This window comes from Megalops cyprinoides, chromosome 14, assembly GCF_013368585.1.
Source record: "Megalops cyprinoides isolate fMegCyp1 chromosome 14, fMegCyp1.pri, whole genome shotgun sequence".
Lineage (NCBI taxonomy): Eukaryota > Metazoa > Chordata > Actinopteri > Elopiformes > Megalopidae > Megalops > Megalops cyprinoides.
In genome coordinates this window covers 13,500,429-13,522,726 of record NC_050596.1, presented here as the reverse complement: position 1 = coordinate 13,522,726, position 22,298 = coordinate 13,500,429, and the positions used below count along the sequence as shown (strand labels likewise).

At 41.1% G+C, this 22,298-nt stretch overlaps 2 protein-coding genes across 2 annotated transcripts in view; both read right to left on the bottom strand.

The window, feature by feature from the left end:
• Window positions 1-4,929, bottom strand: part of LOC118789135 (vang-like protein 1) — a 55,089-nt gene extending 50,160 nt beyond the window's left edge. Inside the window, exon 1 of the mRNA XM_036545459.1 lies at window positions 4,771-4,929. The gene's annotated coding sequence lies outside the window, so the exon portion shown is untranslated. The remainder of the gene's footprint in view (window positions 1-4,770) is intronic.
• A 14,039-nt stretch (window positions 4,930-18,968) lies between these two features.
• LOC118789505 (helix-loop-helix protein 2-like) lies at window positions 18,969-21,989 on the bottom strand. Its single transcript, XM_036545967.1, has 2 exons — window positions 21,271-21,989; window positions 18,969-20,029 (listed from the first exon to the last, which is right to left on the bottom strand). Exon 2 carries the CDS (start codon window positions 19,969-19,971, stop codon window positions 19,603-19,605), a length of 369 nt encoding a protein of 122 aa, XP_036401860.1. The 5' UTR covers window positions 19,972-20,029; window positions 21,271-21,989; the 3' UTR covers window positions 18,969-19,602.
• Window positions 21,990-22,298: the final 309 nt, after the last annotated feature.

Genomic DNA, 22,298 nt, shown 5'->3' with positions numbered 1-22,298 from the left:
CTATAGGTTAGTCTGTACCACATGCCTATGCAGATACTGTTTACATGCAAATGAGCTGCACTAATTCCATATCATTTCAGCAATGTTGTGGAATGTCCCTCTCCCCCAGCTATTCATTAAGTCTCACCAGCCACACAGACACAAAATCAGACACAGCGGGTTGGAGCAACAACCAAGAGAAAGAAAGAGGGAAGGGGAGAAGGAGAGGGATCCCACATGGATTCACATGCAGCGGAACTATCTGTCAAAGCCCTTTTGTTATTTCTCTCCACAAAATGCATAGGGTACATCTGGGAAGCCTTCTTGTGAAACAGGCGAAAAATGCTGGTGCGATGCAATAGATTTTCGACACGCTCGAAAGCTGGTCTGAGTTGCGGAGCTTTGTCACCATCAGACACCTCGGATGTGACACAGTGGCCATAAAGTCACGAGGGCACAGCCCCAGTCTCCGTGTTACTCTGGTCCCTGTTAATTGAATTGAAGGAAGAAGAAAGGTCACTGACTGCCTTCGTCCAGCGCTGTGGCTCACTCGGTTCTGCTCCAGCAGGGTGTGCAATTATTTGCGCTTAATGCTGTTGTACAGGAGCACAGAGCATGCACAGCAACAACAACAAAAAAGTCAAAGAATAGAAGCGGGTGACTAATGTTGATGTCGCCTTAGCGACAGCTATTACTCATATGTGAACAGAAAGGGCTGGCATAGCTTAATCTAGGATCTCGCTGGAGAGAAATCAAGTGACGGGATGACCGGCCATAGGCAAATATGCCCCATGACCAGCCTTTTCAGAGAAAAAAAAGGGCAAATACATGACAAATTCCAAGGCATTTGAGATTGGAAAATTATAAAGAGGGCCATTATTTCATGGGCAAGAGCAAATTTTAGCTGGTAAGACACATCTCTGGTCAGGGCCTTGAAGAGGAAGATTTTTTTAGAACAGCACCTTCTTGGAGAGAGAGATCCTGTGCTAAAATTCAGTCTGAACAGAATCTTCCGGAGTACATTTCATGCATTGCATACCCCTTTGTAAACAGAGTCTGAAATGTATGAAAACATGTAGCCCTAGTATGGACCATTTAGAAGGAGGGGCTGGGGGGCGGCAGGGGAGTGCTGTCAAAGACCGCTCATGAGGATATTAGTTGCAATAACACATTTCCCTAATGTTATAAATGGAGATTTGCAGTGCAGATAAAAAGGTACGAAAATGACGGTGCTGAATTATTCATGCAGCCGAGATTGCAAGGAGCGCCGTTTTCCTCCCCTTTTCCAACGACTGCCTTCTCTTTAGTGACAGGATGCACATGTTTTACAATAAAAGCAGTTTCTCAACGCGCCGGTTCCCCACCACTGCTCCCGTGCAGACCCCCAAGGGGAAGAAGGCAGTGATTCAAAGGCAGCCCGACGCTCCCAGACTGACAGAGCGTTTTCCGAGAGGCGGAAAACATCCTCGAGAGTGTGTGCCGTCAGCGAGCGTATGCGGTGCGGCTCGACGGGCCTTCGCTCGGTTCTGGAATCCGCGCTGCCTGAGTCATGACGCTTTCATTCCATCAAATGCAGCACAATAACTTGAAACGCAGCGAGACGGAAGAGGTTTTTAAATTAGACCACATTATTAACTCAATTACAACAGCAAAAGACCTGACATTTCGTTTCAAAATGCTAGTTACGAAAGGCATTTCAGTCTTTTTTTTTATTTTGTGCGACACTGAATTAAGAACTCTGTGCTATCGTACAACTTAATCCCTATGATGCAGCTTGAAAAGAACACAGCAATCAGCCACTTCAGATGCATACTCATAAGAGCACGCAGATGTTTCATAGGACATGACATGTAGCCTATCTCAATGTTGCACTGAATTGCCGGTCCCGAAGAGCAATAACACAGCCTAACTGTAATGATTAAAGATAAAAGCATCATTCAAGTTTAAAAGCATGGAGGTGGTCACACAGCAATAAAGATGACCTCGAAGGAGGACAATCCAACTCTATCGAACACTTCAAGAGTGATTTATGTACAGAGATCCAATGATAAAGAATATTTAACCAATCACTGTTTTTAATAAACAATGCATATAATAACATAGCCTATATAGTTTGAATTAATTGACCAACATTATTTTTTGGAAATAAAAATCGTTCTCTCTGGTGTGGCTGCCAGCAACTGACAGATTGTTATGGTTACAGTTCATAAGTGCTGGCATTTGACCATATATCAACAGTACTGCAGGCAAACAAACTCAGGCTCCTTTTCACTTCACGCCAGGCATGTACACACATACGAGAAGTGCGCAAGAGCAGTTAACAACAGCCACAATATAGAAAAAAAGCATACGATGCAATGGTGAAGACTAAATGAAGCTTTAGTCCTCGGGCCCTCCACAGTTTCTACTTGTCTTAACCACTGCTATGCCTAATACGAAATAAAGTTTAGTTGAAATAAAAGAAACTTCTCTTGATGTAATGACATGAGCAGTGTAACATCTTTCTAGCGTTGAAAGTATGCGTCATTGTAAGGCCTTTCAACCTGTGCACCACTCCAGTAAATTAAATAGAGGATGATGTACAACGTTTCAAATGTAAAGCAGAAGGAGGGACATGATAAGCAGTTTTAAATTGAATACACTTGAATAACTAGTTGCAGTTCACTTGCAACATATGGAAATGTAATTTTGGACATCTTACATTCTAGAGCAAATGTTAATTTTTGACGTTAATAATAATTTTCCCTCATGCCGCAATATAATTACATGTTTCTAATTAATACGTTAAATTTGTACTGTTACAAATTACAATTGCCAGAACTCAACAGTTCTAGTCTTGCCAGTTACTATTCAAAGAGAGAATGTAATTGTAACTTATTACAATTGTATTTCTCATATGAAACATAGATGCTCTGTAAAAACAATTACTGATATAAATAGCTACGATTTAAACCATGAATGGTAACTGAAAAAGAACGACAGTCGCTGATTAGTCATTGTGAAAACACAACACCGATTAATACGTAGAATACCAATGATATTTTTAAATTAATGAATGATATCAAGGACTGTAATTGCTGTTAGAATTAATATACACACTGACATCTACTCATGAAGTATTGCCACCTTGAATATGATTGCACCAGGTTGGGATTAACTGCAGGATCTAATATGACTGTGACAGCAATCGAAGACTGGATTACTGATCCCCCCCCCCCCCCCCCCCCCATTTCAACTAGTGAAAAGTGCATTAATACATAACGAATAACATTTCACAAGTTGTAGCTCAATGGTAACTTGTGATTCAGGAGGAATATATAGGGGGCTGTATTCTATTGACTTGCTTGAACTATAAGGCAGGCGCGGTGGTAGGTCCTGACCTGCGGATTCTGCCCCAAGCGACAACCTCGCGCTCGTGCTCCTGTCCAAGAAAGTGATGTCCACCTAACCAAACTGTAAAAAGCCAATTACGGTGATGGGCATTTGGACTATGTTTGCTGTTTGTAGCCATGCATTCATAATTTGCACGGGAAAGAATCTCCGCTGCCATTTACGTTAACTGAAATTTAGATCTTTCTGAGAAATACGTCGGACGAAGGTGTTCAGATGGGACAAAATACTCCAGTCTACCACACCGTGGGAGTGGATAGCTCAAAATGTGTTTTCGCCAGGCGGCAACGGAGATCTTCAACGCTTTAGGTGGCGGCTTTGTTTAAAAATAAGACATAGCGTACTAACAACAGAAAGGGAAAACAAAGAAAAGGGAATTATCGTAAAGCTTTATTTAACATTCATTTTGGTTAATCTAGTCAGTTTACTTATATCGTAATGATTTCTGCTTGCCCCCCGTGAATCCCACATGGCATGAATTACAGAACCTCCTCATTAAGCCGGTTCATGGTTCCGTGTGTGTTCTTCACAATAACTTGCCTTCACCCAATCCTACCTGTAGCCTACCGTATCCCAAATGGCGGACGGACGCAGGAAACTCCCTGGTCTCCGTAGGGCCTCTTTAGTCCTGCTCTATAGTAACAGTCTGACAACACACCCCCCCTCCCCCCAGACTAACCGGTAAAGGCAGGAGGAAAGACTTGTACGAAACAATGAAACCGTGTTCAAAGGCGTAAGTGTGCGGGACCGAGGTCTAGACGTATCACTATGCATGCACAGTGGCTAGATCGCCCTGCTCACAATTTTAGCCCCGCATGTGGCAATGTTCTGTGGATGTATACTCGCACGCACGGTTCTGTACGATCCACATAGGCTACACGGAGAAATAACTTAAAGTACACCATTTAGGAAAAATCAGGGGCTTGTGCGTTTCTGCGTGTACCAAAAACAAAGGAAGATAAAAACCAATGATGGCAAGACTGTGCGTTACAAACAGAAAAAACCGTAATGTTATTTTGTTTTCATTTAATTTACGCGTGTTTCTACAATGGATAGTAAGTAGCCTAACCAGCAAGTTGATTCTACAAAGGACGATTCTGCAAGTGTGATACAATTTACCCCACGCCCCACAAATTCAAAATATCACCGCATGAATTCTTCTGTATTTTCAACAAGCAATCCATCCCTAAATCTTTCGATAAGATCAGCAAAAAGTCATACGGTAAACAAACGAGTTGTGCATTAAACGACAAAGAGACATACTACATGTAAGACAGTCGACCAAACCCATTTAGGCGAAAGGGAGAAAATCATGAAGCAGGAACGTAAGAACTTTCCTTATATTTTGTATTGAACAAGCAAGCGTTTCCACTGACAGTAAAGAACCAATAGCCCACTTACCGATCGCGAAATACATAAGCATTGAGTAAACTTGCAGATCCTTCGGGAAAAAAGCTCCCCTTTGTGCTAAGGTAACATTCCCATGGATGTTTCTCGCACAGAAATATACATGTAAATTTAACAGCTAAGCACACAGGACACAAACTAACCCGGATAAGAGCCGTAGGTATTGCTCGCTCACAAGGAATTAGGGGGGGGCAGCACTTCGCAATGAAGCTAAAGCAGAAAGGTGTAGTACGAACAACTACTCGCTAGGGGGAAATCATGCGAGCTTTACAGTGCGACAATTACAAGATTTCCCATGAGAAACTGTCACTGTAATTAATTTGACGTTGTTACATCTGTGTGCATCCTGTAGGTGTCTGGTGTTTGCGGCCCGCTTAATCTTTCGGGTTCCAGTATATTTCATCTATCCAGTTCTTAAATGCTGCCTGTTCACTTTCTGAAATATGAACAGAGGGGACTTGTTTTAATTTTGAGAATTTCAAGACTGTGCTTAACGTGACATCTAAGTTCTTGGAGGTCCCTGCCAGTGAGGCAGTATATCGAGCACACGTCAAGAGTACTTAGGGTATCGGGACTGCTCTTCCTTGAAGCAAGACCATGCTAAGTGCATAAACTCAGATGTAAGCCACAGGGTTTTTTTTTTTCATAAGTTTTCTAAAAGGCCTGGTGAATTGTGTGTAATCAGTTTATCTTCACTGTCTTCATTGCATTCATGATGTATTCTGTTAGGCTGTTCCATGTCCAATTGAAAGTTAGCGTTATTAATGGAAGGGATGTGTCTAACAAAGGATCACAGGAATGACACTCAAAGAGAGATGGTACTGAAGGAAACATATCATGTGGGCGGTTATAATATTGATGATGCACTGTATACAGTTGCACAACTTTACCAACCAGACAATGATTTTGTTTTTAAGTGAGCAATTACCCATTATCAACAAAGGCCTTATTTCCCATTAACCACACAACAGTGATCATTGCCACACGCTCAGTGATTTTATAGTACCATTTACATTTTACGCTGATGATTACTGTATTCACGGTTATGATTATAACTGCTACGCATCTGTCGCCGTTGTAGACATAGCTGTTACGGCTTGTTTGAAAATGCTGGTGCCATCGAGTTCAAAGACAATTTCCTGAGAGCTGGAGAGTTGTAGTATGACAATGCTTTGAAGTGGCACCCGGGACTGAATAGAACACAACCAGAGAATTGTTTAGACACGTTACTTTGGCAGAGAAGTATATGTATGTGTATGTATGCGCGTGTGTGTGTGTGTGTGTGTTTGGGTGTTCTGTCAATGTGATATTACAACATATCTTTGTTCCATGATGTAACTCTTTTTTCCCTTTTAAGTCAAAGGGCAGTGGTTGAAAACATCTATATAATTACATTTTTATTAATTCAGCCTTTCCCATTTGGTGATTACACGAATAGCAATACATAAATGGATGAGTAAATCTCTCCAATTGCTTTTCTGCCTTGCTTTGGAATTATAATCAAACAAGGCCAGGGGCTCTCCATGACCTTGGCCATAACCAGTTACTGTCCACGAAGAAATCCCCACCCCCATCCATTAAACTGCTGGCAAAGATATAGGAGTCTCTTATGTGGTCCACATTCAACAGAGAGAATAAAGCATTCAAGTGCCTCAGTCTGATGTGTCCAGCATTACTGCCCTTCCCACCCACTGTACAGAAAATCTGGTCACTCTTTGAAAAACCGCTCTTTGAAAACATTTTGTGTTTACTACCAGGCTGTAGGGCTGGGTTGTCTGTCTTTTGAGTTGAGCTCAGAAACTCATAAATACATCACTGCTCCTTTCAATACCATGGTTAGAGGTCATCCTGAAAACATTGTTTGTTAGTTATTTTATGATTCCTATTGAGACATTGTTAGGTGAATTTGTAAGGCATTGAAAACAGGACATGAGCAGAAATGACTTATCTCACTCAGTGATGGCGATTATTGATTTTCTTTGCAGTATTACCAGTTTAGCCTGAGTAGCATAAAATAGCACAAAATTAACATTTCATAAATAATTTATTTAAGACATCTGGATATTTACTAAAGCAGGTTTCATTAACCAGTTTGTTCAAGGATACCACAGGAGTGCCCCATGTGGGCTGCAGACCTTCAGCTTTCATGTTACAAGTCAAGTCTGGCTTACCGTGACTCTGTGCTGTTGCTGTTGTGTTGAAACGTTGTTTTTTATTTGGGAGGGGGGGGGGGGGTCTTTGTGCAATGACAACAAAAGAGCATGGAAGCACAAATACTGATGACAGGGAGGGATGGTACCTTACTGTCCTGCATCAGAAAGGGCCAAAGCTGAGAGCCAGTGGAGACATATTCATCCTGCAGCTGCTGGACAGTGTCCCAGTCACTCCCAGTGTGACGGAGGAGGAGGGGGGGTTAGGGTTGTGGAGAGCAGGTAGATTTAATGGGGTGAAGAAATCCCAGCTGTAAAAGTGGTGGTGGGGGGGGGGGGGGGGTATGTGTGTGTGTGTGTGTGTGTGTGTGTGTCTGTGTGTGTGTGTGTGTGTGTGTGTTTTGGAGGGGGGGGACCCGCACAGCAAGCTGGCAAATTGACCCAAACATACACACACTCCTGCTGGGAGAACAGACAACAGACAAAGGAATTCCCCTCTCCTGCAAGGTGTGGGTCTTCCTCTTCAGAGCCTTATTACTGGATTGCAAACCAGCTAAGGGTGCATAAATGCATACCACTATTGAGTTAGGCGCAAGTGTAGAGTAGGTGCAGTTTTAAGTTTCCCAAACTCTGATGGTGTAGTATCTAATTTGTTTTTGGAGTTAACCAAGAAAAGGAGGCGGTTTGATATTAGGCTAAATCCCAGCCTACGTTTATCAAAGAATAGGGAAAATTGGGCTTTGTGAATGACCATATTTGAATTTTTATTGATAATGACCATAAAAGGTATTATAATCTCATTTTTGTAGTTTTAGCAGATCTGTTTGTTGTACATTCATTCTACAGCTAGACCTTTTTTTCCAGAAAAAGGAGAATACAGCTTCTTTAAGTTTCAGTGAAGACGAATGATCAGATTTAAAGAACAATAGACATGTCTGCCATTTTGAAAGAGTGATCCATTTTATTATATGGGATAGTGCAGAGGGTACTCCATTTCAGCTGGTGCTGCAGGTATCTGTGGTCTCTAGTTGTACCAGACCTCTTCCCATCTGGGAGACTGACAAAAACTACGTACAAATTCACACATAAAATAATACATTTGCTTCTCTTATCCAGAATATTGTAAACAGATTTTAATATCATTTAAAATCCATACATTAAGATGATGATTCAAAAGAAGACAGTCTTGCATGTCTTTTGTTGTGTTTTTTTATATTCTTATGGTGGCAGTCAGCATTAGTCTTGCTCGATTGTTGATTTTCACATCACGTAGTCTCTGTATTTCACAACAAAGGCAATTAAGGGGAAGGATGCTTGACTGCTTGCTGTGTCACAGCACTGTTTATTCTGATGCAATAAAAAAGCCCATCAATGTTTGACATCAGGCCCCCGTCAGGCTGGTCTGTCGGGCTGGCAGAGAGAGAGGAGCATACTTGGAGCTTTCACTAATAAACGACTCGCCACTTACAAGGACTCTTCAGGGGGAATGTAAATACATATTTATCTTCTGTCTCGCGTATCTGATTGGATAATAATACCAAAACCTACTCCTTCTACTGTACTGCTTTCAGAACAGCACATGTTGAACTAGCAGTAGCAGTAAACATGACACCTTCAATTGCTCCTTTCACTCTCTCTCTCTCTCTCTCTCTCTCTCTCTCTCTCTCTCTCTCTCACCTCTTTCAATGGTTTCATCTCTCATGTGATGTTGATGAAAAGAGCAAATGTTCTGATGTGATTCCTCTGATGGGTTTGCTTGATGCACAACATACTATCCAAAAGTTAACTAACTGTTAGGATCAGAAGCTAGTGATGCACGCTGATAGATGTGAAGATTATTCAGTAAGGGGCATGCCACCCAGATCAGCTCTGTGTATTAGACTATATGTGAAACATGCCTGACTATGTGTCAGGATAACCAATGTTCTGTTTTCCTACAATAAATTTAAACTTCTGCTCCCACAGATGACAGACATAATCAGATCAGCAGTTTAGCTGTTTTTATTGACAGTCTCTTAAGAGGCTGAAACTTTCCCCACTTATTAACATCATTGGAATTCCCACCATGACATGAGCAGTACCGAGAGATGTGTTACTTCAGCAGAGGAGTGTGTGTGCGTGTGTGTGTTTAACAAATATTCCACTCGTTCAGTGTTAAGTAATCTCCAATAAATGCATTACTTGTGATACTTTCAGCAGATGTACAAAGCCGAGACAAACATGTTTCAGCATGTTTAACTGCCAACTTATACAGTAAAAAAAACATAAATCAGCTAGTAATTTAGCCTACACTGATGTTGTAGAAGAGGAACGACGTGACGTTTCTCAGATATAAAACGGCGCTTGCTGCAATTTTACAAACTCGCACATTCATTGTATGCATTTATTGTCAACAAGCCATATGTACTACATTTGCTACATATATACTATGTATCCAGAAAAATAAACCATAAAAATTACCATGTATCTAATCCATACTATGTTGTCTTTGCTTTGCATACCGGATGAGTATTGAGACGTATTTTCATTGGCATGTGCTATAGGCTACGTGACAGCGTAAATAAATAAATAAATAAATAATCGACGGTATATATGTCTATATAAGCCTTAAGGTCATTTGACAATTATATTAAGCAAGTTTACAAAATGCTTTCCTAAGTGAAACAGCTGCAGACCATCATGAAATACTTAAAGAAAACCGCAGGGTTGTACTCTGCCAACAAAAGTTGTTCTAATACATCGTCAATGAGATCACTAATGTTTCAGCTAATACCTACATCAGGGGAACGAAGGCTGTTGGTGATCTGTTAAAAAAAGCAACTTTTGTGAGGGCCTGCTTTCTGTGTTTACAGTTAAGCCACATTTCTCCTTCCTTTAATAGTAAAGGATAGTGCGCCCCCTCGGGTCGAATATTTGTACTACTGCACTGTAAGCTTCAGATGGCTATGCTAAAGCGCAGAGAAACTTCACCGCAGCTTCGCTCACTCATCTAATGAGCGATGCAGAATTGTTGCCTCGGGGTTACCATCAAAATACCCCAAAATTAAATGTATCAACTACAAATCAGTGGCGCACATGACAGTAACTTTGTCTCAAAAATGACCGTAGACCAACTTATTATCATTTCGCTGCATTATGTGTACGAGAGGAGTAAATCTATAAAAATACACAGGGCTTTTTATTGTAATGGTAGTTATCTTTCACTATAAACGTTTGTCCTCAACTCTTTTATCTTCAGCATAAACTGAGGGGAACGTGCATAATTTTTCACTCCTAGTGAATCTGTCAGAATATCACCAGTTCTGAAGCACAAAGTTATCTGAAGCAGCGATCTCAAAGTTCATTGGATGAGCGGAGTCTCGCCATTCATGAGATGAGTGAGCGGAGTTTCTGACCACTCTGGCATGGTCATGTAGTAACGATCAAAGCCCAGGTGTCCAGACAAAATTCCGCGTTTCTGTCGCCATGTTATTCAAGTGTATCATGAACATGACATAATGCATAAAGTCATAATAGTGAGTCCCATTTTATCCATCCTGTAGTTATCGTGACTAAGTCTTACTTCTTTGAACACTTAAGAGATGTGCCCAATTTTACTAGCTCTCAGTGTGTCCCATAAGAGGAGTATTATTTCAGACGTTTTTAGGCAACCAACAGGGGGCAACCGTGCCACGCCGTATGAGCATCCGAGCGTCAATCCACGCAGTACCTGAACTTTTCGCCCGTTTCCCATTTTAGTATAAAAGTATCGGCACATAGACCTCTCAGTAGTAAAGTATTATATCGTATTTCTGTATTGATATATATCGTTACATAATAAGTGTAAAAAAAGAAAATAATTTATGTAGATTTAAATCGATCGATAACAACCACACACACAGCAACACACACAATAAAATACAGGCTATTTCACTCACGTGTTTGACTTATGGCAAAGGTAAATTTATGCACTTTACATACTTAGGGATGATTGAAGCTGTTGCATAGTCGCCTCTAATTTAGAACTACGAATAACTATAAGCTTATGCAGGTTTTTGTTTACTTGTAAAACACAAACGCTGTTGCTGTTAAAGGATCTATGCAAGCGTCCTTTCGCGATCTAAGGGTTTTTAAAAATCATGCACAAACCACTCACATATTGTAAATTGCAATACAATTTTTCATAATTGTCAATATCAACCTCTAGGTCGATTGACTCATCAAGAAGAAAAGGACCCCGGTTTATATTAAAATCTGTACAGTGACAAGTCAAGGTTTTTTTTCCCCCTCACCCAGTACTAGTAAATTGTCAAAAACTTTTTTTTTCCCCACTAGCAGGTCTGTTCACGTCTGCTCACCCTTTTCGGATGTTCTTCCGAATAAGTTAGGGGCGAGGAATTAAAAATAAAAAAGGAAATCTGATTGCTAAACTCCATCAAAGTGCTGAGCACGCTCACTTACACACGCGCACGCGCCAGGGACGTGGGCCAGGCGCTCTTGCGCCCTTCTGATCAATTGTTGACTGTATTTAACACAACCGCTGTGCAGATGGTCCCTATTGAATGTGCAAGGTGCCCCTGAGGGATCGCTGAATCCGTCCGGATGTAAATTACATTTACATTTAGTCATTTAATAGACGCTTTTATTCAGGGCGACACATATAGTGCATATAAGCAGATGAACAGTAGTACAGCTACAAACACACCGTCCATGACACGATTTAAACAGCGTCTTTGTATAACACAATGCAACAATCAACATACTCTATGAGGGGAGTGATATAAAATCTACAAAACAGTGCTATAATAGCAATAACAAGGTGCTCCAGTAACAAAAAACCGCTGCAATTGAGGATACTAGTGGTACGCCACGTTCTGTGAGCAGAACTGAAGTCTGAAGAGGTAGGTTTTCAGTCTGTGCTGGAATATAGCCAGTGACTCTTCAGTTCTGACAAATACAGGTGGCTTGTTCCCCTACTAGGTGACAAGAATTGAACAGATCTGTGACCAGTATGTGCATCAGTGCAGCAGGGCCCTGGTGTGGTCAGATGCAGAGCAGAAAGGTATGGCAGGGGTGTAGGGTTTGAGGATTGCCTGCAAGTAAGTTTGAGCCACTCTTTTTGCTGCCTGGTAGCTCAGCATCAGAGTTTTGAGTCTGTTTTAAGCAACGACTGGAAGGTGATAGAAGCTGTTTGAGCAGTGTGTGAAGATTATGCTAAAAGATTACACTGTGTTGTGCAGGAAGAAGTTGATGGGAAAAGTGAGGAAGAGGGTGATGAAGATCGAATATTGCTGTCACAGTTCTAGAGAGCAGCTGAACGTGCAGTGACACTCTTTGGAAGTTTAGCGGGGAAACGCCCTGGCTGGATCACAAGGCCCTGGCATGCAGACAACTCAGCATGTTGTCACCTCCTTGTTGATTAATTCCAGATCCAGGGTCTCACTGTTGCTTTGTTGATTTGTGCTTTACTGTATGTTGATGGAGAATAATTCCTGTCCATGTATTGCACCATGAGAGCTTTTCCATTCATTTGTAACTATTTGCAATGAATTAAATGACTGGCATCTGTTTTCACAAACACTAAAATCAATGTGCCAAAAGCAGCTTTACTCATTCTCTGACTGTGTTTTTAACATCTCAGCCAACATTGATTTTGATCGTTTCTTTTTTTAAGTGATCAAGTCAAATTGCGATGTGATTTTCTTCTGATTTGATTGTGGGGTGGAAGTAACCCAAAAGAGTCATTGATGCACATCTCATGGAGCATGTTTCGGCAAGTTTGTAAAAGGCCTAGTGAAGCGCAATGCGTCTACCTCATGCAATTTCTGCACAGCAACACTAACACGCCAGACTGCTTTAGGAACTCTTTTGGATATAAATTCAAAACAGGTTTACTTACAATGAAAACCACAACATACAGTGAAAGAAAAGGTTAAAGGCCATATTTCAACATAACCACAAGTGCACGCACCGCATATGACGTATCTTCTGCCGGCTCGTATACAGATGGCCCCAGCTCGAGAGTGAATGGGACGGGGAACAGCGCAGAATCAACCAATTGTACGGAGTGCGTTTGGTTTCAATGTGCAAATTAATGAGAACAGACTGACTCTTTTTTCCCCCCCTTCCAGTCTCCTTTCTCCTCTCTGTCTCCTCTCGGCCCCGCTCCCATCTGTTCGAGACAAAGGGCCGGGAGCCAGCGCGAGAGCCGGGTCCCTGCTGGTGAAGTGGGCAGGAATAATACGACCCATCTCCGGGGCCGCATTTCAACACATGAATCCGCCTTTGTGCCGCGGCTCGTGCGGCGCACGCGGGCACTTCACCACTCACCTCCGAGGAGGGGGGGGGGGGGGGGCGGGCGGGGGAGGCACTTACTTTCAGAACAGAAATAATACTAATAATGAAAAAAAAAGAACAAAGGTGAACACATTTACACTCACAACAACAACAGCGGCAGCGGCGCTGGGGACGACCGGTGATGTTTGCCGGGCCGTGAACATATGGCTGTTTCATCATATGCGTAAAATGCATGGAGCCCGAGAATAAAAGCAGCGCGGAGTGGTGTTTAATGTTCACGGTTCAAATCTACCTGCTTGATAAAGAGGCAGGGTATGCCCAAATAATAATCCAGAGCCCCCTGAATACACCCTGACATATGGTCACTTGTAGCCCTGTGCCATTACATAATCCTTGGTGAAAAGGGAGGCAATATGGCTCTTTCTCACACAAACACATATGTGCCAGTCACAGTGTCCGCATGTTCGTCTGCCAGCCGTTAGGGGCTGTTCCGCCTCCTTTTTGCCTTTTTTAAAGAACACATTGGGGACAAACTGCTAAAAAGGGCCCATGATCGGGAGCACAGCCTGTCTGCACAGAAAACACATGGACACGGAGAGAAAGGAGAGCCAAAAGGAGGCAAATGGAGATCCTGCCACTGGTTCAGATCCATGTTAATCATGTGCTGCATCTGCGGTCAATGTATTTGGATTGTTCACCCTAGAGTCTTTTTCCTTATTTGTATCTGCCATGAAAATTCTTCAGGGTAAGGTATGTGGTTTAAACTAAATGCTGCTTGGGGAAGTTCAGCTGGGGCAAATCAGTCTTTTAATGACGAAAAAGAATTCCCATTAATTCTGTTCTCTGTAGTAAATGCTTTCTTAGGCCTTAAGACCCAGAAAGAATGTGGTCTTGCAGGCACAGACAAAACAGACAAAAAATTGTCATCAGAGTGGAAACTGAGTAAGCCATACAACAACTGTTACACTGACAGATCCTATGTGATCTTGCTAACAATGTATGGTGCAATGAAAATGCCTTCCTCACAAAGGTTGTGCAGAAGTACAAGCCCAGTGGCTGGCCAAGAATCAGCGCATCAGACAGACAGAAGGACAGACCTTCGATGTCTGCCAGACAGGGGGATTAATGCAACAGGAAACAAGCTGTGAATGAGAGGAGTCCTTGCACGGGGGGTCTGACAAAAGAGGCATCTCTCTTTTACCAACAGGCAAAAATACATAAAGCTTGGCTTCCCCACATTACAATGGCCAGCTGGGGAGGATGAGGCTGTGGTGGACGGACAGACGCTTCTGTCCTCAGCTGGCATTCACAGTCCCACTGCATCATGGGAATGCTGGAACAAGGCCTTCACTTCACCCGTGCTTGAGACTGGGGCTTTCCACTCAGTCTTACAGTCTCCCAACCCTCCACTGTTTGATTGCCGCCCCCGTGCATGGGGACGCAGAGGGGTAGCACATGGTTTTGGGGTGTTATGCATGGCGTTCATGCTATTGAGTTTGCCTGCACACACTGTGTCATACCCTTGGATTCAATTAAGATGAAGCATCTGTCCTCTTCACACACACACACACTTTCCCATCATCACATCACACACTCAAGCTTTGATTCAGTACCATTTTTGTGTCTTTACCACACACACAAACACACACACACACACACGCAGACACGCACACATTCTCATCATCAAATCACATACTCAAGCTTTGATTCAGCACTATTCTTGTGTCTTTACCACACACACAAACACACATGCACAGACACACGCGTGCACAGACAGACACACACACACACACACACAGAACAAGCCTGCATTTGCTATTGCCTCTGGCTCTGCTACACACACCTGTTTTCTCCAGGGTGGCGAATCGGCAGCAGTGACTGAATGACGGAGCTTCCGCCCCAGTGCTCTCTGTTATTTAAACCAGTGGCTTCCAACCTGGGGCCATAAAACTGAAAAATAATTCAGATTTGTGAACTAATGCCAAACCAGGGAACATATTAATAATTAGGTACAGGACAACGCATTCAGTCATCAAAACTAAATGAGTGACATACCAGCATGTGACGGTGTTATTTAAGTTTTAAATTTGTAAGTTGCATAATGTGATTGTCCGGTTTGATAAATCTTTCATGAAAACAATATCCACTTATCATGTGTCTGTTGTGTAATTTTAAGGGAATAAGATGCTGTATCAGTGGTTTCCCAAATGTTTTTCCTGCTGAGTTTCTCTGAGCATACAAATCATTCCTTCTTGAATGACAAAGCTGACAGTGTTGAATCTGATAGAGACTGTAGGCTAATGCACTGTATTCAACTTTGGGAGATCAATATGTGAAGCCAACTCAAAGAGCTAGACTGTCCTTAGGTTTAAAAAATTATAACTTTATAGCAGAGGTCTATGCCTGAAAGTGACAAAGCTTTTGTTAGTAATATTGGAAAGGATCCCCTGCAATAGTATCCAGAAGTTCATCAATTTTTCCTAAAAAGCACCTGTGTGGGTGTGCTCTCTGCTTTGTTATTATGGTACTCAGAATTCATGCATTCAATGGTCATCTGATGTCATACTGTACAAAATAGGGGCAGAAGGAATTTCTTGGTGTCTGGGACAAAAGATGCTCTCCTTCTCATGAAGAGAGAAAAGGGTCATATCTATTAAAATGATATCCGTGAACAGTTAAAGACACAAATCCAGAGTTTCACGAGCAATTACAGTAATATGTAAAAAAGAGAAATTTGCAAAAGGACTTTACTGGTTCATTTGCAAGTACATACAAAAGACTCGAGTACAGTAATGAACTGATGAGGCTATAAGGGACCTTCATCAAGGGAGGACATTTCATAGAGAACCCCTAAACGTACTGACTGCATGTGTTGGGAGACCACAACAAACTGAAAATTCATATTTTGTGGGTAACAATAAGCCTGTAACACTGACAATAAACCTGAAACGACAATGAGCCCTACCTGGCACTGTGGAGATGCACACAACAAAAAACATGGAGCAAGAAAAGCACTAGTTCTGCTGCTGGAAGCTTTAAGGCCTGGTTTACCTGTGCAACACTCTCCTTGGCAATGTTGTCCTACCTTGATTTCATCCGATAAATTTTTAATAAGAGCCAATAATGGTTTCTCAGAGGAGCTGCAGTGTAAAGTACAGGAGCGTCAAACAGAAGCGGCTCCATGGGCGTCTTCCTCATTACTTTTCCTGAAAGCCACGCTCGACCCACGTGGGAGTGGGATCTCTGCACAATAAAATGGATTCAAATTAGCTCCAAAATGTCAAGTTGATTTTGCAGAAATTACCGGATGCACAACAGCAAGTAATGGGCGCAATGTGTACGTAATTAAGCCGTCGTGCAATGTATGACCCAGTAGCGATTTAACGGCAAGGCAAACTCCCTAACTTTGAGAAAGGATTTAGGATTTTGAGAATTAGTTCAAGCGAGCTATGTTAACAAAGCCGAACCATGTCTTTAATGACTACGCGTCATAAAATATGACATGCGGAATGAGCTAGTCGCCATTCTGCTATGGACGATTTTGCCTCGTTCTATTGTATCCATGTTTGTTGTCAAACTAGTCTACCCTATAGGCTACCGAAGGAGAAGGAGACAGTTCGCATCTATCTATTTGTGAGGTTACATTTGTTTACCCGAAATAAAAATGGCCTATATCCATGAATAAACAGTTTCGTCTATACTTGTCCAGCCAACATATTATTTCCTGTAGCATTGTGAATATTGATATCATATTAATATGTTCATTAATATTTATGTCAATGTTATTACAGCGATAAAATTGCATTTTAAAATCTGCAATATTTCCACAGCTCTTACAAGCAATATCGCATGGATGTTGGTCCTTGCTCGTGTTTTTCCATCTCTCCATTCTCCCTCTCTCTCTTTCCCACGGGAGGTGCCAGACGGCCAGTAATTTGGTTGTCTTGGCTCGTCTGGGGTAACACCTGCCCCCTCCCTGGGGAAAGCGCCTTTCAGCCAAAAGCGAACAGGAGCAGCGAAACACAAGCATTGCGAAATAACTCGCACTGACCAGACGCTTCGGAGCTTCTGTTTGTGCAAAGAAGTCGTTCCTCCATTACCGGGTTTAAATATCGGTAAGCACGTGAACCGAACTGACGTCACATATAGGCTACCTGCGATTTTTTTTTTTTCAGAAGTTAAGAGCTGATAAGATATTTGGTAATCTGGACATATTAAAGATCCGTGCAGTTCTCCTCCAGAGATTTGACATCTGTTGTGGCCTGTTGAAATCGAATTCATGGATGGGGCGCTTCATGCAATTTTAAACAAGACCATAATAATAATTATCCATCGCTCTATTCTAAGGGCAATTTAAAAACGTTGATTGGCTATTTTTCTTAACTAGTAACACTACTTAAGATCACACTACCCATGAGGGATCGATTCAAGCCAAGCGCAAAGATGGTTACTGCAGTCTTCTACTTACACACCTTTATTCGATTCAGTTAAAACAAATATAACCGAAATTTGTATAGACATTATGGCAATAAGATTGAATAACATCACAATATATTCGTAGTATTTGTAAGAACGGGGAACCATCTGCGCTTTCTTCTCTTTTACCCTTTAAGAGCTGTGACCTATCTGTGCTAGGCTAAACGATTTGAACGTTGAAATTGAACGTTTTTTTCCCTTTTAAAGAAAGGAATCCCTGAAAACAAACACAAAACTATTACATCCTTTTTTAAATATTTATTTTTGGAAACAACTCACTATTAAAATATGAAAAAACTGTATTCCTTAGAAACCAGCTTATTATAGCTACTCCACTACAAAATATGTGCTATAAAGCAACGAAGACACGATAAAACCCTGAAAAGACAGGAAATCTTTGGATAGCGGATATGTTGTTTTTTTCCCCTCACTATAAAAATCAGTTATTGTCTTATATTCAAAGCAGTGACGAATACAAATAAAATTTATCTAATAAAAGCCTAAAAATAAAATCTCTCTCTATAAAAGCATGTTGGCTAAGTTGAAATAATTTTTGGTTGCAGCACCGGAGATGTCACTTGGAATTTTAATGCTGTATCCTCACAAGATACGGAATACAACGTTTGTCAAAAGATCAACAGACAATATATGTATTTAAATATTATTTTTAAACATTATGTGTTGCGCGTTTTTAAAAATTGACGTTTTTTGATTGCGTGATTTCCAAGACTTATTATTATTTTGCAAATTGAAGAAAATATTACTCCTGCACAGCACTGAATTGAAATTCCAAGCATTCATCCCCTTAACACTCAGAAAACTACCAAGGAAGTTGATACAAGACATCTAAGGTGAAGTGCGTATCGTTGCCAGACATACATTTTCAACAAAATCATAACAATCAATGATACGTTGCTGTTCGACGTACAATTCCATTTACAAAATACTCAAAACGGAAAATTTTCACTAAAAAGTGCAATTGAAGAGCAACAACATCACTCGTAGTCCAACACCACAGTCTAAAGTAAATAATTATACATGAATAATTATACATACATTTATACGTAAACATCGGACATTGAATCTATGAAAGACACAAATATAAACAAGCGAATAAATGAAATAAACTTGAATTTACTTGAATATTTATTAAATAAATAAATAAATAAATAAATAAATAAATAAATAAATAACCAACCCAAGAATAATTAAGGTCACAATTTGATGTCTCTCAAGAAGTGGCACTTATTCTAAGAAAGGGAGAGAAACATATTCTCTCCCTTTCTTACTGATCCTTCATTATATTCAGCAGCTAATATTTTAGTTTAATTCAAATTAGGCCTATTTTTCTTGTTTTCCTCCGCTTATCTGAATCACTGCCAATGTTACGTAAACCGCTGGCAAACGTGTTTTAGCTAAGGTACAACAGTACAAAATATCTTAAGACAACGGTAGACTGTTGTTAATCTACCCCTTATTTTACCTTTGAAAGCAACTAGTTATGTTTTATTTCATAATCCAGTCCCTTTACATATACCACCAATGAAATTATTGCATTATTTATTTGCTTGTTTTACAACTCAAAGTAATCGAAATAACTGTTGCACAGCACAACCAAGTTGTCACCGGCCTTTTCACTAGAATTGCGGAAAAGTGAAGGAGTTGAACTCCTTAAAAAACACCATTGCGTTTTCGTAAATAAATCTCGCTACTAAAATATGAGAAATAGCAAGCTCCAAGTTCAATTTCTCTTAACCTCCCACTCTTCGGCTAAGTGGGAGCTCGGCTGACCATGATTAATGACAGCAATAATACAACATAGCCTAATTATGTTTCCTCCGGATATTCCACGCTTCCCTTTTTCCCCCTTAAAACGTTGTCTTTGCCGCACGGTTTCCTTTGTAAGGAAAATGCGATCGGTTTTCTAAACGTCCAAAACGTGGTTGAGATAGGAGATGTAGCAAATCGCGAGCCTAAGGATTTCGATTTTGGAGAGCTTCTTGTCTGGCGGAAGGGTGGGCAGCAGCTTCCTTAGCTCGGCGAACGCTACGTTGAAGGCTTCCACCCGGATCCGTTCACGGGTGGCGTGGGCCGAGCGGTACTTCGCCGTGGCGCGTCTCCTTCTCCGCTTCTCCTCTCTGCTAAGAGCCTGTGGGGCGAGGGACCTCGTCTTCCCCTCTCCCTCCATCGGCTCGTCGGAGACGCAGCCGATCTTGATGTCGTGCAGCACCGATTCGGCGTCGGACTGGCCCCACGGGAGGTCGGAGTCAGGCTGATCTGGACTCAGCATCATTTTCAGATTTTTTCTGTGTAATTTGCTTAGCTTCAGTTTCAAGTTTGAACAAGGTTATCTGCAACGAAAACATTCACAGTCGTATTATTGTTATATTGTCAACCAAACTACCTCACATTAGCAAACAATTAAACATGCAATTCCAGAATCGCAGGTAGAGCCATGACGGTTTTGACGGCTGCTCTGGGTTGCTGTTACCCAGCAGGTAAGTTTTCCCAGATGTGACAAATGTTACTTCAAACGTCACGGAACAAGCAGCTGACGTAACTAAGCAAGTCATCTTCACTATATGACTGAATTAATATAATATGCATAAAATCTAATCCTGTTCTCTAAGCCAGTACAGAGTAATTCTGTGGTGGATGCACATGTCTCATCAATTTTGTGTGCTTGAGAGATGTAAAATAATGTAAATGTTATCATATACTATTGTGACAATGATGGCACATCTCCTAAAGCCTAATCGCACATTCAAGCAATATTTTAGAGGTTGACAGGCGGGTAAGCATTTGAAGATTTATAACATATGTCAATATTTAAAACAAAACACTAATATGTCAGAGTTACATACAGGTAAGAAAATGTTTTTGTGCGCTTAATGTTCTCGACTAAAAGAAAGACGTTAATTCCCGGTGTCGTGCCATAGCCTACAGAAGAATCCGCTACCTTAAAATTAACAACCAATGAAAAGTAAACGATTTTGTTAAGGTCTAAATTTGTGACATTTAGTCAGCAGTGACAATAATGGAAACAGATTATTTTCAGAATTAGAGATCCACACTCACAGCTGACTATCTGCTACAACCAAAATATCCAGTTATCTGGCTGTCTGACACCACGATATGGCACTAAAATATGCAGCTACATTGGCGGCTCAAAAGCGTTAGCATCAATCTGTTGCACCGTGCTTTATAGGACAGCACTTAGAAGTGTTGTCCTATAAAGTTTCAGATTTTAAACAAATCAAAACACATATTTTCCTTATCATAAAACCTCATCAATCAAATGACATTTCGCTGAATTAATTAGATCAAAATTCTAAAATTTGCAAATCCTTAAATGATGTTTACAATATTAATCTGTAACATCGTGTTGTAGTAGCCTACATGCCTCTTAAGGTAACAGTTCTGCTTTTCGCTGCTGTTTTTGTCCGTTAACCTACTCAATGTGCAATGCAAGTTTTCGGAAAGATAATATCGGTCACAAATATTTGTACAGATAGCTGCAATATATAATTCTTTTAACACGATTCAAGTCGCAAGACTCTAGTGGTGTTTTCATACACTTGGAGAAACTCACCACTCGCTGTGAAGAACTTGTACTGTCAATCCTTGATGTCTGCTTGAGGAGTTACTCCGCCGACAGCTCTCACGATAAAAACGGTGATTGTGTTTCGTTAATTTTACAATAAAACATTATCATCGCCATTCCTCCTCATCCTCCCCTCTTCGGTTAGTCAAATTTAGAACCGCAATTTTCTTTAAAGGCCTAAACGCAGCAATATGACCATAGACATAAACCGAAGTGCCCGGTTTGTTCTTCAAATATTAAATTGGTTTACTGCACTATTTGAATCAAAATGCAGTGCAATTTATTGGATTGATGTTTTTCTGTGTAGTCGCTATTTTCAAGATGCTGCTACATGCCCCTCCTCATAAATGAAAAACAAAAATAAAACAGCTCTTGTATGAAGATTGTTCGAAGATTAAAAAAATCTTGTGAAAGTGCTGCCTCGTGACCCCCAGCTGGAAAACAATAGAGATGGTTGTGCCGATAGAATCGCGGAGTGCGTGCAGAGATTTCTCCGTTCCTCTTGTGGGAGATGGTGATGATAATAAAAGCCCTTGTAAACAGCGAACACACCGAGAGAGCCACTCGCTGACAGAAACGCAGGTAGAAATCCCACTCCTCTGTCTCTGTCCTCCACCGTTGTTGCCGAGCCCAGTTTGCCGATGGTACAAAACCGGGCCTCCTAATAAAGCGCTGCTGGAGTGACGAGGGAACGGGATAATTTTGCACAATCGTATTGTCTGCCTCTCTTTCAACCACCCCCACTCCTCACCTCCCGCACACACACACATACGCGCGTACACACATAGACACACACACACACACATTCCCTCCTCCCCTCTCCCTGAACACGAGTTAGATCACCAAAGAGATAGATTTTTCTTTTTCGTTTTTTGATTATTAATGGGACTTTGTTGAGAGGCGTTTGAACAGAAGAGCAAAATGATGGCAAAATATGTTAAAGTGCTGAAAACGTATTATTATTATTATTACCATTATTATTATTATTATTATTATTATTATTATTATTATTATTA

What these genes read in the sequence shown, in the direction of transcription:
- LOC118789505 (XM_036545967.1), bottom strand. Translation starts at nt 19,971, where the DNA reads ATGATGCTGAGTCCAGATCAGCCTGACTCCGACCTCCCGTGGGGCCAG.